Source organism: Hoplias malabaricus, chromosome 3 (assembly GCF_029633855.1).
Source record: "Hoplias malabaricus isolate fHopMal1 chromosome 3, fHopMal1.hap1, whole genome shotgun sequence".
Classification (NCBI taxonomy): Eukaryota; Metazoa; Chordata; class Actinopteri; order Characiformes; family Erythrinidae; genus Hoplias; species Hoplias malabaricus.
Window position 1 is genome coordinate 64,395,457 of NC_089802.1, and position 15,369 is coordinate 64,410,825.

The 15,369-nt window shown below is 40.4% G+C and overlaps 1 protein-coding gene across 1 annotated transcript in view; it reads right to left on the reverse strand.

Moving 5' to 3' along the window:
* LOC136692860 (protocadherin-9) overlaps positions 1-14,887 on the reverse strand; it is a 403,319-nt gene extending 388,432 nt beyond the window's left edge. The window contains exons 1-2 of the mRNA XM_066666571.1: positions 14,506-14,887; positions 10,637-13,795 (exon numbers count right to left, since the gene is read on the reverse strand). Coding sequence (XP_066522668.1) covers positions 10,637-13,672 — 3,036 coding nt within the window. The 5' untranslated portion in view covers positions 13,673-13,795; positions 14,506-14,887. The remainder of the gene's footprint in view (positions 1-10,636; positions 13,796-14,505) is intronic.
* Positions 14,888-15,369: the final 482 nt, after the last annotated feature.

A 15,369-nucleotide genomic window follows, 5' to 3' on the forward strand; every position in this document is an offset into this window, starting at 1 on the left:
CTTTAGCCTGACGCTTTAGCCCTGTCCATGCTAATCCCTCATTAAAGTCCAAATGAACCTGCGCAGAACGCTCCAATCCCCGAGGCTCACCACAATCACAGCTGAGACTCTATTACACACCGCATCACACCGCACGGGACCAGCACTGGGGCGGTCATTTATTAGGCCATAGACACAGGAGGAATGGTTACACACTCGCGTGTGCACACACACACACACATACAAATTTTGAGGTCTTTAACAAAATGACACAATTTTAACAAAATGACCCAATACTCTACTTATGAGGACTTGCAAGCAAAGTGGACACACAAAAATATATTATCAATTTCTCATTTCTCTTAAGGAACTGAAATTTATCAAATGACCTTGTAAAAAAATGAGGCAACCCTGTATTTCAGAGGGCTAGAAGGTATAGCTATACAAGTACAAAAATTTGATACATTAATGAATAATTTTGTAAGCCAATATCATACATGTATGCTGTGTAGACTGTTTGCAGCACACACACATCTACTCTCATACACATTCAATTACTTTTTTCTACACCATTAAAAATATATACACTGCTGAACACCTTGTTTCTTTCCCACACATGTGCAGACACACTCACGTATTGTGGAAATAAAGTACGTATTGTTACACTTGTGATATTATACACTGCCGCCAGTAATGCTGTAAATAAATTCATCATATGTTTAATATTAACTATACGAGCTTAAAATTTGTAAGATATTTCTTTGTGAAAAATGGCATTATATCTATAAAACATATACATATGAACCAGAAGGTAGTGCTGGGTGATTAAACAATATTGATATGTTTTGTGATGAATTTTTGCTCGATAACAATGATAAGCTCAATAAATCTTCACTTCTATTCCCGGTTAGCAAAGCCAGTTGCATACTATCAGGTGCATATACCCACGTAACTTTTTCCATCTTGCACTCTGGGTCTGCTCAGGACCCAATGCCACCCTAAAGTGGATAAGTGGTTAAAGGCAATGAATGAATGAAAGTGTGAAACTTTCCATGGATACAAGCACTGTTCTAAGCCTTCTAATGTGTTAGGTGCAATATGTTTACACTTCAGCACTTGGGAGTGTTTGTTTGTTTGTTTGTTTGTTTATTATTTTATCTTTTTACTCTTTCAGCTTCTGTAAACTCTTGAGGTGGTAATGCCCTAAGAATGGTTTCATAACACAAGACATAGATATTATTACTATTTTGAGGTAAGAAAATGTTTGTTTCAGTGAAATCTTTCCTTATCAATTTGAGTAATGTGTATAATATGTGTGTAATCAGTCTACATTTTTAGAAGGATGTCCTTTGTCAGTGTGACAAAACTTTAATATTGCGACAAATATCGAGATTGATCAGTAAATATAGAAAAACTTAGTGTGATAACATTTTTGGCCATATCACCCAGCACTATCAGAAAGGTCCTCATTAATATAATTGCGAGGACAGCAATACAACCACACACACACACACACACATACACACACACACACACACACACACACACACATACATACACACACTCACCCAGTATCTCTCTCTCTCTCTCTCTCTCTCAAATAGTTCCTCTAGCCTAATTCCCCTGGTGCTATTTACTTATTGCCCTTGACAGCAGCCTCTGTCTGGTGCACATATGGTGTGCTTTTTCCCTTTACATTAGCCTCTTAAACTCTTAAACGGAGAGAGGTACAGCACTGCAGTTCAGGTCAGGTGGAGGGCAAAACACTTTCATTTGGTTCCACTCTCACAGAGCATCTATTGTTGCCAAGTGGAAGAGAGTCAACATTGCAATTGTTTTTGCAATGGTCTCTGATACTGGGCAATCCCACCTCTAAACCTATGGACTTGGTTCTGAACACTCATCTCTCCAACTGGATGCTGCTCTTCTGGATAAGGCAACCCCAGGTTGTGAAAGTAAGAAACAACTTCTTTTCCAAACACAGAGGGCACCCCAGGTATATGTGTTACACAATCCCATCCTGTACTCCTGGTTTACACATGACTGTGCAGCCAAACACACATCAAAAATATTTTTCAAGTTTGCAGATGAGACAACCAGCCTAGGCCTCATCAGAGATGGAGAAGAGAAAGCTTTCAGAGTAGTGCCATTACAGTAATCTTTGTCTCAATATCAGCAAAACAAAGGATATCAATATAATATCAATATAAATGGAGCCAAAGTAGGCAATGTAAGCAGTGTTAAGTTTTTCTATATACACCTTACTGATGACCTCACTGATGACATCTCTCCACACTTTGAGATCTGCCTGTCAGTGCCGCTTCTTCCTGTGAAGGCTTAGGAAATTTTGTCTGCATCCTTATATCCACAACAAGATCTACAAATACATAGTTCTACAGATACTTGCAGATACAGTGAACATCCTCACAGGCTGCACCACTGCTTGGAATGGCAGCTACACTGCCTGAGACTGCATGCCACTTAAGAGAGTAGTGAGGACAGCAGAATCCATCACAGGCAAGAAACTGCCAGCCTGTTGCCTGAGAAATATCCAAAAGATCTAGTTGGGCAATAGTCATGCAGCACTCGGCCTGTTCAATATACTGCCATCTGGGAGGAGGTACCACACCATTCAGACTTCAACAAACTATCAAATGAACAATTTCTACCCACAGGCTATAAGGTTTCTGAAAGAAATGTGAAGCTGTGAGTTCTTCTCCAATGCCATTTCACTGTGACATTTTATTATTATGATTATATCATATTGCTGCTATGGTAATTATCACTGAGTCCCTGTTTTTACTTTTTCTGATTTTCTTTTGCCTAAAATATTTGTATTGGTTTGCTATAACTTACAGTAGACTGATTATCTGTGCTTCCTATGCATGTATGTCTTGACATGTTGTCCAAATGACAAATAAACATTAAAATTGAAATTGTAATTGAATGCATAAGATTAAATGCACTAGAAATTGATACTGAAAGTGAAACACCTTTTTGATATGCATGGTCAGGAAGACTCACATTTGAAATTGAAATATCTGACCATAAATGTGCATATTTGAGGAGATGATTTTGCATATTTGGTATTCATCTAAAAAATTTTATTTGGCCAAATAGAAACTGCATATTCAATATATTTCCAAAATTTATAGACCCTAATAAGTGATTTCAGTTACTTTATGGGGTAATTATTACTGACATTGGTGTTTAATTGAACCTGAATTTATGTATAACCTTAATATAAAAGCATTGCCAATAGAATTAGATGTTCTGGAGCAGCAGCACAAGAATTTGAAGTTGTGTGCCCATTGCTAAGCTTAGGCTAGAAGGGTATGAAGCCTCTAGCATTGGACTGAGGAACAGTGAAATTGTTCTTAGGATCCATTAGCTCTGGAATGAGTTGGAGTGATATTTATCATCTAAATATTCAACATTAGTAAATGCCCTCATTGGTGTGTACATGGCTGAATGCAATCAAATCCTCACAACAATATCTAGTGGAAAGCCTTCCTTGAAGAATAGAGGCTTGAGGGGCAGCATAAATGGGGAAACACAGGCTTTGTGACGGTCCAAATATGTTTTATAATATGATGTATTTTATTATTTTTGAATTTCATTGTATTTATGATTTGATAGAAAGCTTCTAAAAATTCTAAAAATGTTAAATCCTTGCAAACGTTTCACCACCCTAAAACCAATTCATCGCAATGATTCAAAGCATTTTCACATCAGTATAACACAGTACAAATAGTATGTAATCATCATGTAATATCTATTCTACCTAAAGTAGGCTATGTTAGTTTAATACAAATATATAAGTAAACAACAGTGAATATGGTATTTTAAGCAATTCTTTTTTAAATTCCAGTGTGTGAATAGCTGAACACAGATAAATGTCTTCTAAATGCTAACTGAAGGCAAGCTGTTCAAGGTAATCGCTTGATACTGATCACATGCATCTTTGTAATGAGATCATGACATGGAAGGCATCAACTCAACTGCCATTAATCACAATCAAGAGCTTTCCTGGTTTGATGTTTTCTGACACCAATGACAAAAGCTCTGTGTGACTAAAGCTCAGTTAGTAACCCGTAGAAATCTAGAATATTTATTGTCAATCTGGTATAGATTTGACTGATAAGAATGTAAAAATACAGGCTACATAGTAAGCTTTTACATAAAAAAATGTGAAGCACCTCATGGAACACACACACACACACACACACACACTTACACGTTTCGGAACTGCACCAAAAGGGGGTACTATTTCTACATTGAGTAGTGAGATTTAAATACTTTATATGTCCTTTTCTTTAAAGACGCACATTAATAATGTCAAATTATGATTAAAATCTCCTCTTGCACAGGTAAACACCAATGTGCCATGGCTTATAACAGATCCTTTCCACAGAAATTCTCCACCTGTTTCAATAGCCATGGGTGAGAAATCATCCAGAGGATATTACAGGACGTCAACTTCTAGGTCTGAGGCAACTAAGGGTTAAGAGCTCTCGCCAGTTCAGTGCTTTTCTGAGACCTATGACTAAAGCTGGGTATAATTCAGCTTTAAAGCGATACAAATCTGATTAGCTTCTTTTCAATGTGCTGTATAAGAGAAGTCTTAGCAAAGAGTGGATTTTTTTTTGGATTGCTGTGGTGAGAGACACTCCAGAAATGAAAAGCTGGAAGTAATAAATAGCAAAGACTTTAAAGCTCGTGCTTGCACACACAGACTAAAGAACGGTGGGGAAAGGGGAAAAAATTGCTCTCTTCATGTGCTTCAGCTCAAATCCAGGGTTAGTAAAAAATAACCTCTCCAAAATGAAACGGAGGACCTCCAAGCAGTCTTATAAATGACTGTATAATTTCTGTTTGCAGTCAGCAATGAACACTTGCTTCCAAATTCAATTTCCTCCTACAGTTTATTAATCAGAAATGCTGACGTTTCCCCTTGGCTCTCTGCATGTACAGTTTAATCAATATGAACTTAAATGTTTTATACACTTCCTGACTGAGTCTTTAATGTGTCAACGTTCAGGACATTCATTAAAAAGTGAAATGTGTGTATTCATAAGGGTGTGTGTGTGTGTGTGTGTGTGTGAGAGAGAGAGAGAGAGAGAGAGAGAGAGAAAGAGAGAGAGAGAGAGAGAGAGAGAGAGAGAGAGAGAGAGAGAGAGTGACGTATGCATGTTATAACAGTCTTCATTGGTACTAAAAACCCATTCATTCAATCTTGTTGTTCATAACCATAGCAAGATAGCACTGGTCACCTTATCTGGTTCAATTTATCAGCTCCACTTACCATATGAGCACTTGCAATTCTACATTTACACACTGTAGTCCATATTTTTCCCTGCATATATTGTTATGCTTACAGGACCATCACAGGAATAATTTAGGTGGATCTTCCTGAGCGCTGCAGTGAAACTGACATAGTGGTGTGTTACTGTGATCAAACACAGCAGTGCTGAGTTTTTAAACATGGTGTCCACTCACTGTCCAATCTGATAGACACATCTAATGTGTTGGTATACTTTGTAGTTTGAGACATTAGGCCATCTGTTGCTGCACAGTTTGAGTTGCTTATAATCTAGTCCATTATTTGGAGTCACATGATGCTGCCCACAGGGTGATGTTGACTCAGTATTCTGGTTGGTGGACAGTTCTCGGTCCAGCAGTGACATTTAGGGATTTAAAAACTCCAGGGGTACTGCTGTGTCTGATTCACTCATACCAGTTTAACACACAGTAACACACCACAACCAGTCAGTGTCACTGCAGATCTGACAAACCTGGTCTGTGGGGGTACAAAAAGTTGTCATATAAGGCAAGTGGAGCTGATAAAATAGACAAAGAATGTATGTGTGTGTGTATGTGTGTGTCAAGAGACGTTTTACGGCAATAGCCAAATGATAAATTACATGTCTGTGTATGTGTGCCTACCTGTTTCTTTCTAAATTTTTTTTTGTTAAAAAATATACCAAATATCATCAAATATATTCTTGTGTGACAGGGAAAATATGACACAATGAATGAAATATATATATATATATATATATATATATATATATATATATATATATATATATATATATATACAGTAATGCCTTACGAGTTTAATTTGTTTTGTAACCGAGCTCATAACTCAATTTGCTCGTATATCTTATTTTTATCTTAAATTTTATTTCCCCAATAAAATTAATTGAAATGCTATTAATCCATTCCAGCCCCCCAAATCCCATGCCAATTTTTGTTATGTGTTTTAAATAAAATAGATATACTTTATAAATAACAAATAATGTATAAAAATATAAAAATACATAATAAAAGTGAATGTAACCAACTGGTTCTATTTTGTATTTACCTTGAAGATCAGACGAAGATGTTAGCGGAGGGGGAGGTGATTGGCGGAGGAGGTCGGGGGTGTTTTTCTTTTCACGCTCTATTGCTTTTCGTGCTCTATTATAACTTACTTGCTACACACTTAATGCTACAACTGAACACTGAGCTATTTAGCGGCGGGGTGGCGTAAACTCGCTCACTCGTACCTATATGTATGTATGTATGTATAAATGTATATGTATTTATGTATGTATGTAAAAGACTGGCCAGGGTGTGTCCCTGCCTTGCGCCCAATGATTCCGTGTAGGCTCTAGACCCACTGCAACCCTGAATTGGAAGTGGTTACAGATAATTAATGAATGAATTAATGTATGTATGTATGTATGTGCGTGTCCCCCTCCTTCTGTGTTCTTACTTCTTACCAAAAGCTGTAACAAAATAACACAGTACTCATCAAATATGCTGTAATAAAAAGCTTTGTGTGTATGTATGTGTGTGTGTTTGGGTGTGAGTCTTAGTGTGAAATGTAACTGAAATCAGGCCGTGACGAGTGGATGATGACACATCATAATTCTCTGACACCGGAGGTGCAGTTTTTCACCCCATACTGCTGAAACTGGGGCACAGCTTCAGTGTTAGCAGTAGCGGTAGCCTCAGCACTGCAGCATGCTGAGGGTGGATCAGGGCACTGTTAATTGGCCTGTGGTCGTCACAGGAGTGTTTTGGTGCAATAACGAGCTTCCACTGAAACACCTCAGGCAGCAGTAACTAACACACACACACACACACACACACACACACACACACACACTGCTAAAGAGAGGGAGACTGATACAGAGAGGGGTTGGAAAGTGATAGACAAATGTCTAAGACAAGAAGAGAGGCATAGAATATAGAGAACATAGAGGCTAAATGATCAAAAAAGAGACAGGAAGGGGATGAAAAAGAAAGACAGAAAGAAGGAGAGAGAGAGAGAGAGAGAGAGAGAGAGAGAGAGAGAGGAGTGGTTAAAATGTCAGAGAGGAGGGAGAAGAGGAAGTGGATCTAAAAAGGAGAGAAAGAGAAGAGAAAGTATGAGGGACAGGAAGCTAGTGCTAAGGTTGTGACCCCGCTGGTCTCTGTGCATAGAGCAGCTCTCACTGTGGTTTATTTCATCTGTTCAGAAGCTTTACACTGGCCACTATTGTTCTGGACCACTGAGTCATACCCAAAAGCATGAAGTGCAATTAGAGCCTCAGATGCTGGGCTATAACACAGGAGACAGAGGCTACACACTCTTCCAGTCGCTGTCACACCACAAGGGCCTTCTCTATTTCTCAGCAAACGCACTGATCAGTAAAAGACACCAAAACAGGCTGCACATCTAAGGCTGGTCTCACATTGGTGGAATTTTAGTCACTTGAAGAAGTCCATGAAATTAAACTGACAACGTAGTGTTCTTTAAGGTAACCATATGTTATTGAACCACCAAAGCTGAAGCCATTTCCAATTCAGTGAAACAGTCAGTCAGAACACAGATAATGAACAAAGTCATGACGTCAAACTGTCTAATTTCCCACAACATATGGGTAATAAGCTAAAACATAATAGTCTCTAGAAAACACAAAATTTCTCAAAATAAAGACAATCTGTATCCATGTTGCCTATATATATAGTGATACACACATTTATACCGCATAGGCAGCCCACCTTGGTCTGACCAAACCACTCAGCACATGCCTAACTTGACTACAATCCAGCTAGCACTTGTTTGATTAATATCAGCCACCCCATAAGGTGATCTTTCTTTTCTGAGTATATGATATCATGTGGTAAATATATGCTATATTTTTGCTGTAGAAACTAGGCCCTGCATCTCCAAAAATGGTAACTTTAACAGTGAAAGAATAACCCTCTCTTAACTTTCATTTAATGTAATAAAATTAGACCACTTCTATCATGTCTGCTTGTCCTGACAATTTCACACAATACAAACAAGTGCTTATGTTTTTGATTTATGTCCAAAAATGGTAAAACTATAAAAATTAAGAAACAATGTATTAGTCTGATAGTTACACACATACAGTTTTGCTCACCCCAATAAACAGCATGGGACAATTTGTATGGTATGGTACTAATTACAACAAAGGTCCACAATATAAAGCCTTAAGTGCACAAAATGCTAAAAATTACTTCTATAATCAGTTAATCAACTGGGTATTTGGTCTTTTTCTCTATATAACCATAGAAAATTTTTCATTGAAATTTTTCCCTTTTTCATCAACCATTATTGCAGTAACATAATTCAACATTCAGTTTGGGCAATTTTATCATTACATTTTATGTTATTATTAGGTTAGAACCAAACCATACTAACTATATAGCCCCCTTCACTTCCTGTGATCCATTGCCATCTGTCATGCTAACCATGTGGATCATAATAAGATTACAGGGCACTATAGAGAGCTTAATTAATTAATTATCTGTAACCACTTTCCAGTTCAGGGTTGCTGTGGGTCCGGAGCTTACTGTTTTATTATAATAAAATACTTTTTGCCAGCTAAACTTTGCAGCACTAATGATGCACACAGATGCTTCCATTTGTAAATGTCCACAGATAGAAAGGCTAACTCTTTACGTTTTTGTATTGGCAGCTGGAGGGAAAACAGGTGCCATGTCTCATGAGGTCTGGTTCAAGATATTTGACTGATCCCTGCAGCCCACACATACATAAACACATACACGCACACATACACACACACACACACACACACACACACACACACTCATGCTGAACCCAGCTCTCTGCTCAACCCTTGCCATCCGGCTATGTGACTCCATTAGCTGAGCTGTGGGCTGTTGTTTGCATGCCTTTCATGCTTAAGAAAATTACTCAAGATCCTCTATACGCTGACCTGGGAGTATGCATCATTTGGAACCAGTGTGTGTGTGTGTGTGTGCCTTTGCTTGCTCTAAAACGGTCAAGCCTTATCATTTACGTCTGTGACTGCCATTATCAATCTGCTGCGTATTCAGACCGTCGTTAGGCATGAGATGCAAACTGAAAGTGGGTGAGAGGGTAAGAGACAGAGAGAGAGAGGGGCGCTCCTACATCTCTCTTGGTATCACACACACACACACACACACACACAGATGCACAAGCATGTTGGCCCGGAGCCAGCCTATGCCTTGCGGAACAACAGTGCCACCTAAAGGTAACATTCCCTCCCTCCCTCCTTCCCACCCTCCCTCCCTCTTTCCTTTCCTCTTTTCTTCCCTCCCTGTTTCTCCGAACCTTCTACCATTCTACAACAAGAGCTTTTTCTGTTTGCTTCATAACAAGCACCCCATTTTAATGAGGCTTTGAAGGAATGGATTAGATTGATATTTGAGACTTTTTAATGTCTAATCCGCTTTGGACTGGATACGGTTCTACCTTAATGGCCTAGGTTACTTAACAAGCATATTCTGCTAGTGACTTTAAACTGAAACAGACATGCTGCTGGAGTGGGAGAAAACAAGATTAAAAAAAGAGAACACTTTGTGTGGCTGGTTAGTGCAGTTTCTCTTTCCCTGGTTGCATTACTGGATTAATTATGGGGCCAGTGCTAAAGCAGTGCTAGAACTAGCAAATGAAATAAATGTAAAATTAAAAATGTTTAAAACTTAGCCAATTTCAAAGGATAGGTACAGGCACACACCTACTGACGTATTCACACACAAAAACAAAAGCACAATGATTACTCAAGCAAGATATGTTTTCTTTGATACAGCTAAGAGAAAACAGTTGTTTTTATATTATCATTTGTGTTTCCATGGGGTATTAAAGGCCAAACTGATAAAATGGTAATCAGAGTAGACAGGCGAGAAAAAAATGTTTCTTTCACAAATTTCTGATAGCACTGGACATTTGGACCATAACCACTGAGAATTCTGGCCTCTCCAGAACATGAGTTAATTTACAATTATGTTCTCACCAACTCAATTCACCAGTTAATTTACCATTGTTTTCAGTTCAAGATATAAATAAATGAACAGAATAAAAAAACAAAAACAAAAAAAATGCATGAGGTAAGCAGTTAACAAAATGTAATTAGCCTGGTTCTTTTCCACTCCAACTTTTGGGTTTGCTTTTCTTTTTTTTTTTTTTTTTTTTTTTTTGATATAAAGTACATGAAGTACATGTTTGAGTGGGCAGATGGTTCTAATTAGTTTATTTTGTCCTATTTTTGTCAGATGCATAAATCTGAGCAACTAAGCTAAGACTGGCATTTCAGTACTGAACAGGGCAGTTATATGCAGTACTTATAGACCAGTAAAAGTGCTCTTTTACCTGTCTGGTGTGTAAGGTCCCTCCCTTTGTCTTGAAGCCTCCTTGGGAACTGCACTCTGAGGCACTGAAGTGGTCTGAGCTGGTGGAGGAGCGCTTGGAGAGCGTGTCGCAACCGCCGACGAAAGTGTTGTCGAGCGGCAGCTCCTGAATGACGTGATGTTTTTTCACAGACACCGGAGTGTCTGCCTTGAGATGGAAGGCAGACTGGGGCGAGGCGGACTTGTAGTGCCTGGCTAAGTCAGGACTGCTGGGCTTGAAGGTGGTGGTTGGCGTAGCATTCCAGTCAAAACGTCCAATCCCAGGTTCTTCTAGCTCAGCAGGGATGCTAATGGTGCCATTTATGGGCTCGTGTGCTGGATCATCAGGTTTGTTCTCCTCAATGGTTACAAAGTTCAGCAGGGAGCTTTTGGGTGACTTCCTTTTCTTGCGCTTCTTCTTCTTGTTCTGTTTATTCTCCTGGTTGGGCGACATCCACTCAGCACCCTGCTTCTTCCTCTGGGCTGCCTTGAACTGTGATGCATGGCGGCAGCGCACCAGAACAGTAATGAAAATGACCACAATGACCACCATTGCCCCTGATACAATGGCAATGATTGTTTTCAGGTTATCAACATTTTGGTAAGTCTCACTGCTGTCTCCTATGTTCCTGTCAAGTGGCGTCTCCATTGTCCGGCGGATGAGGTCGTAGATATAAGATGAATTTCCAACAGTGTCATTTACATAGAGGAAAACAAGAACCAAGGTGTGCAACGACTTTGGATACCCAAGGTCACTAATGTTGACGACCAAACGGTGAAGACCAATGTCTGCAACTGTGGGTTTTTCCTCTAAGGTTATGTTACCAGTAACAGGATCAATCCTGAAAAGTCCCCTGTTGTTGCCACTGACAATTGTGTACTTCAATTCTGCATTCATTCCAGTGTCTCCATCCACTGCAAAAACTTCAGCGATCACTGAGCCTGGAATGGCAGATAATGGTACCAACTTGAAGGATGTGTTAGATGGAGGGTAGATGACAATTGGTGGGTTGTCGTTGACATCTATGACGTTGATGGTCACTTTGGCAGCTGACGAACATGGTGGACGACCACTGTCAACAGCCCTGACATCAAATGTATAGGAGCTTTGCTGCTCTCTGTCGAAGGACACGTTGGACTTTATGACTCCAGTGGAGGGGTCAAGGATGAAGTTTTCATTATCATTCAGTATGGAGAGGGAAACTACTGCATTTTCACCTGCATCAGCATCTGTGACAGTTATCACTCCAACCGTACTATACTTGGGCAGGTTCTCAGACACAAAGAACTGAAAGTGATTGTGTGTGAATTTTGGGCTGTTATCATTTTCATCCAAAATACTGACGATAACTGCTGCCTGGCTTTGCAAAGCACGTGTACCGTTGTCCCTTGCCGTGACTGTGAAAAAGAAACGCTCTTGGTCTTCTCTGTCAAACACCCTAGATGCAGTAAGCACCCCTGTTTTGCGGTCAAGGTCAAAGAAGGAGGCATTGGGACCAAGCTGATAGACAATTTCAGCATTACGTCCACTGTCTTCATCGGTGGCAGTAATAGTTGTGAGAAATAAGTCTCGCTGGTTATTCTCTTTGACTGTCAGTTCAATAACAGGCTGACTAAAAATGGGTGGGTTATCATTTTCGTCCTCCAGCCTCACCCTAACCAGCGCTGTTTGGTTTAAACTGGGTTTTCCAGAGTCAGAAGCAACAATTTTAAAGATGTACTCTTTGGTACCCTCATAGTCAAGCAAGGCTGATGTTTCTAACAAATACTGGTTGTCATATACCGCTTTGAGGTGAAAGGGCACATCTTTTTCAATGAAGCAAATCACCTTCCCATTGACATCAGTGTCCTTATCAGAGACCGTGATAAGAGCAATCTTGGTGTTAACAGGGTCTTTTTCAGACAGCATGACCGTACCATTGGTAGGACTGATAATGTATCTCAGGTCTATGTTTGGAGCATTATCATTCACATCTGTCACGTTAATAGTTACAGTGGCTCTTGCTGGACTGGAGCTTCCATCGCTTGCTAAAACTGACAGTTTATGAATAGCAGTCTCCTCTCTATCTAATGGCCTTTGCACTGTTATAAGACCAGTTGTGGAATTCAGTGCAAAGAGCCTTCTAGTGGCAGGAGATACCTGGGTGCCAAACATATATTTGATTTCTGCATTAGAGCCAACGTCTGCATCTGTAGCCTGCAGCTGCACAACAGAAGTTCCAACAGGAGAATTTTCAGGAATGTGAACATCTATCTGGCTCTCTTTGAAAACTGGCCGGTTGTCATTGACATCAGTCACGGTGACCTGAAGGATGGCAGTGCTAGATTTCTGAGGGTTGCCACCATCCTCCACTTTGATTTTCATCACATATGTGTCCTTCTGTTCCCTGTCAAGATTCTGCTGGACGATGAGCTGTGGCCACTTTTCTCCTTCTGGTGTCTCTACAATATCCAAGCCAAAGGCACTTTGGCCATTGACCAACTCATACTTGTGAACACTGTTGGGTCCCGTGTCAGGATCAGTAGCAGAGGGAATAGCAAAGCGGCTGTTAATGAGCGTGTTTTCAGGAATGGAAATGTTAATCACTGGGGAGGGAAACATTGGGGCATTATCGTTGGTGTCCTTGACAACAATCTTGATTTTAATCAGTCTGAAATAATCATTGGGCAGTATGACTACTTCAATCTCAAAGGAACACTCACTGTCCTCGTACGAGGGTCCCGGGCAGAGTTTTTCCCGATCAATTCGGTTTGAGGTGGTAAAAATTTCTCCAGTGTTGCTCATCACCCTTAGCAGTGGGTTGTCCCCTGCTTTTGACACCAGCCGGTAAACCAGATTGTTGCTGGCCCCGGTGGCACCATTCATATGGGAGATGTTCAAATCCTTTGGTATGTTTCCAATAAGAACATTCTCTTGAAGCTCCTCCCGGATAGGGTAAATTAGCTCTTGGGCTATGGCAGGATCTAGCCACAGGCAAGCCACCAAGGTTGCCAATAAGTAGAAATCCTTTAAATCCATGACAGCAGTTCAATTGCGTTCCCCTCTGCTTTTATTTCAAAACAGTTATCCCCATGCAACGTGTTCACAGCCAAGGTTTCATGGACCCGTGTGTTCGCAGATAAGGAGCAGCCAAGTGCAACCCTACAAATAAACAGTATTACAATACAGGACTTCACAAAAGCATTGTATAAAAATGAAGCCATATGAGACAGATAAGAAAACAAAATATGTGCAAAGCAAGATATAAATATGTTTTTCACATTTACAGCAATGTGTATTTATTTAGATACAGCAGGTGGACTCAAAATGACTAGTTCACTGCCATGAAGACTTTCAGAGGAATATATGTGAGCCCTGGATATTGTTGACTATTAGCCAGCCTACATACACCAAATGGCTGTTTCTTGTCAAGACATCCAGTCATGGCACCATGGTGTTTCCTCGTTAATATTTGTCCTTTCCACCCAAGGACTGTGAGATGATGCGTCTGCTGTCTTTGCTTCGTCTTTCAGCGCCATCCCCAAAATAATGTTCATTACGTTCGGAGTGCATCTCTCCGAACGCGCGTGCCTGTCTGCCCAAGTTTAAAGACACACAGACCTCGTTTGGCGCGCGCGCAATATATATATTTATATAGTCTCCATAGCACTGCACAGTACCGTCAATAATGTGCATTGCAAAACAGAATCACTTACATGTTTGCATTGCACAGTTTAATAAATGTATATATAAATGGTATGCATTGCAAAAAAGGTATGTTAAGGTTTGCATTGCATTGCAACATAGTACAAGTGGTGTTGAGTGTTTAGTTTGTATGTTTAAGTAGATTTAAAACAGTGCGTTTTCCTTACCTCTTCTTTTTCGGCTTCTAATCTTGGCGCGTTAGGAGCGCAAATCCATATAGGAAAAGCACACTCACAAGCATTATCCGTGATCTGTTTGTTTGTCCAGCAGGTGTCAAAAAAAAAAATAAAAATGAAAAAAGAGAAATCCAACAGTGTTTGATCACGAAGCAACAAATACAGTGGCAGGGCTCGGGAGAAATGTGGCGAAAGCAGGTGAGCAGGTAAGAGGGCGCAGCTCCTCACCTACACACACTAACGCTGTGCGACTTCAAGCCACCGGTCTCACGCGCGCAAAGACACACACATTTGCACACACACACTCACACGTCCACGTCCACACACACACACTCGCGCATCAGCTATCCCATGAGTAGACAGAGGAGCTCAGCCTAAGGTTCTCTTCCCAGCTGCGCGCGACTCCTCATTCCTGCGTCTCCGCTCCAACTCTGAGTAAGCCCGCGGGGGGCGGGACTTATGTGGAGGAGAGCACGCCCATGCCAGTGAAGCATTGGCCAGACTCCTCGTGAAGGGCAGAGCTGGAGTGTGATTGGACAGAATCGGCGCAAGGCAGAGAGAGAGAGAGAGAGAGAGAGAGAGAGAGAGAGAGAGAGGCTGCAGTTCCAACTGCTCCTGCAGCGCGAGACTCGGGAGCGATGAAGAGAATGAAAAGGGCAAAGGGGGCAAAATCAACCGAAATATTCCCTCGTGGAATCATTTGTTTGTGTGTATGTAAATGCATACGTCTGTGAGAGATATATAGAGAACGGTAGATGTACAATGTGGATATATAGATGGATATCACACACACACACACACTAAAAAAGGTCAGATAATTCAGTCAGCACTAGAGCTCTGATAACATATCCCAAA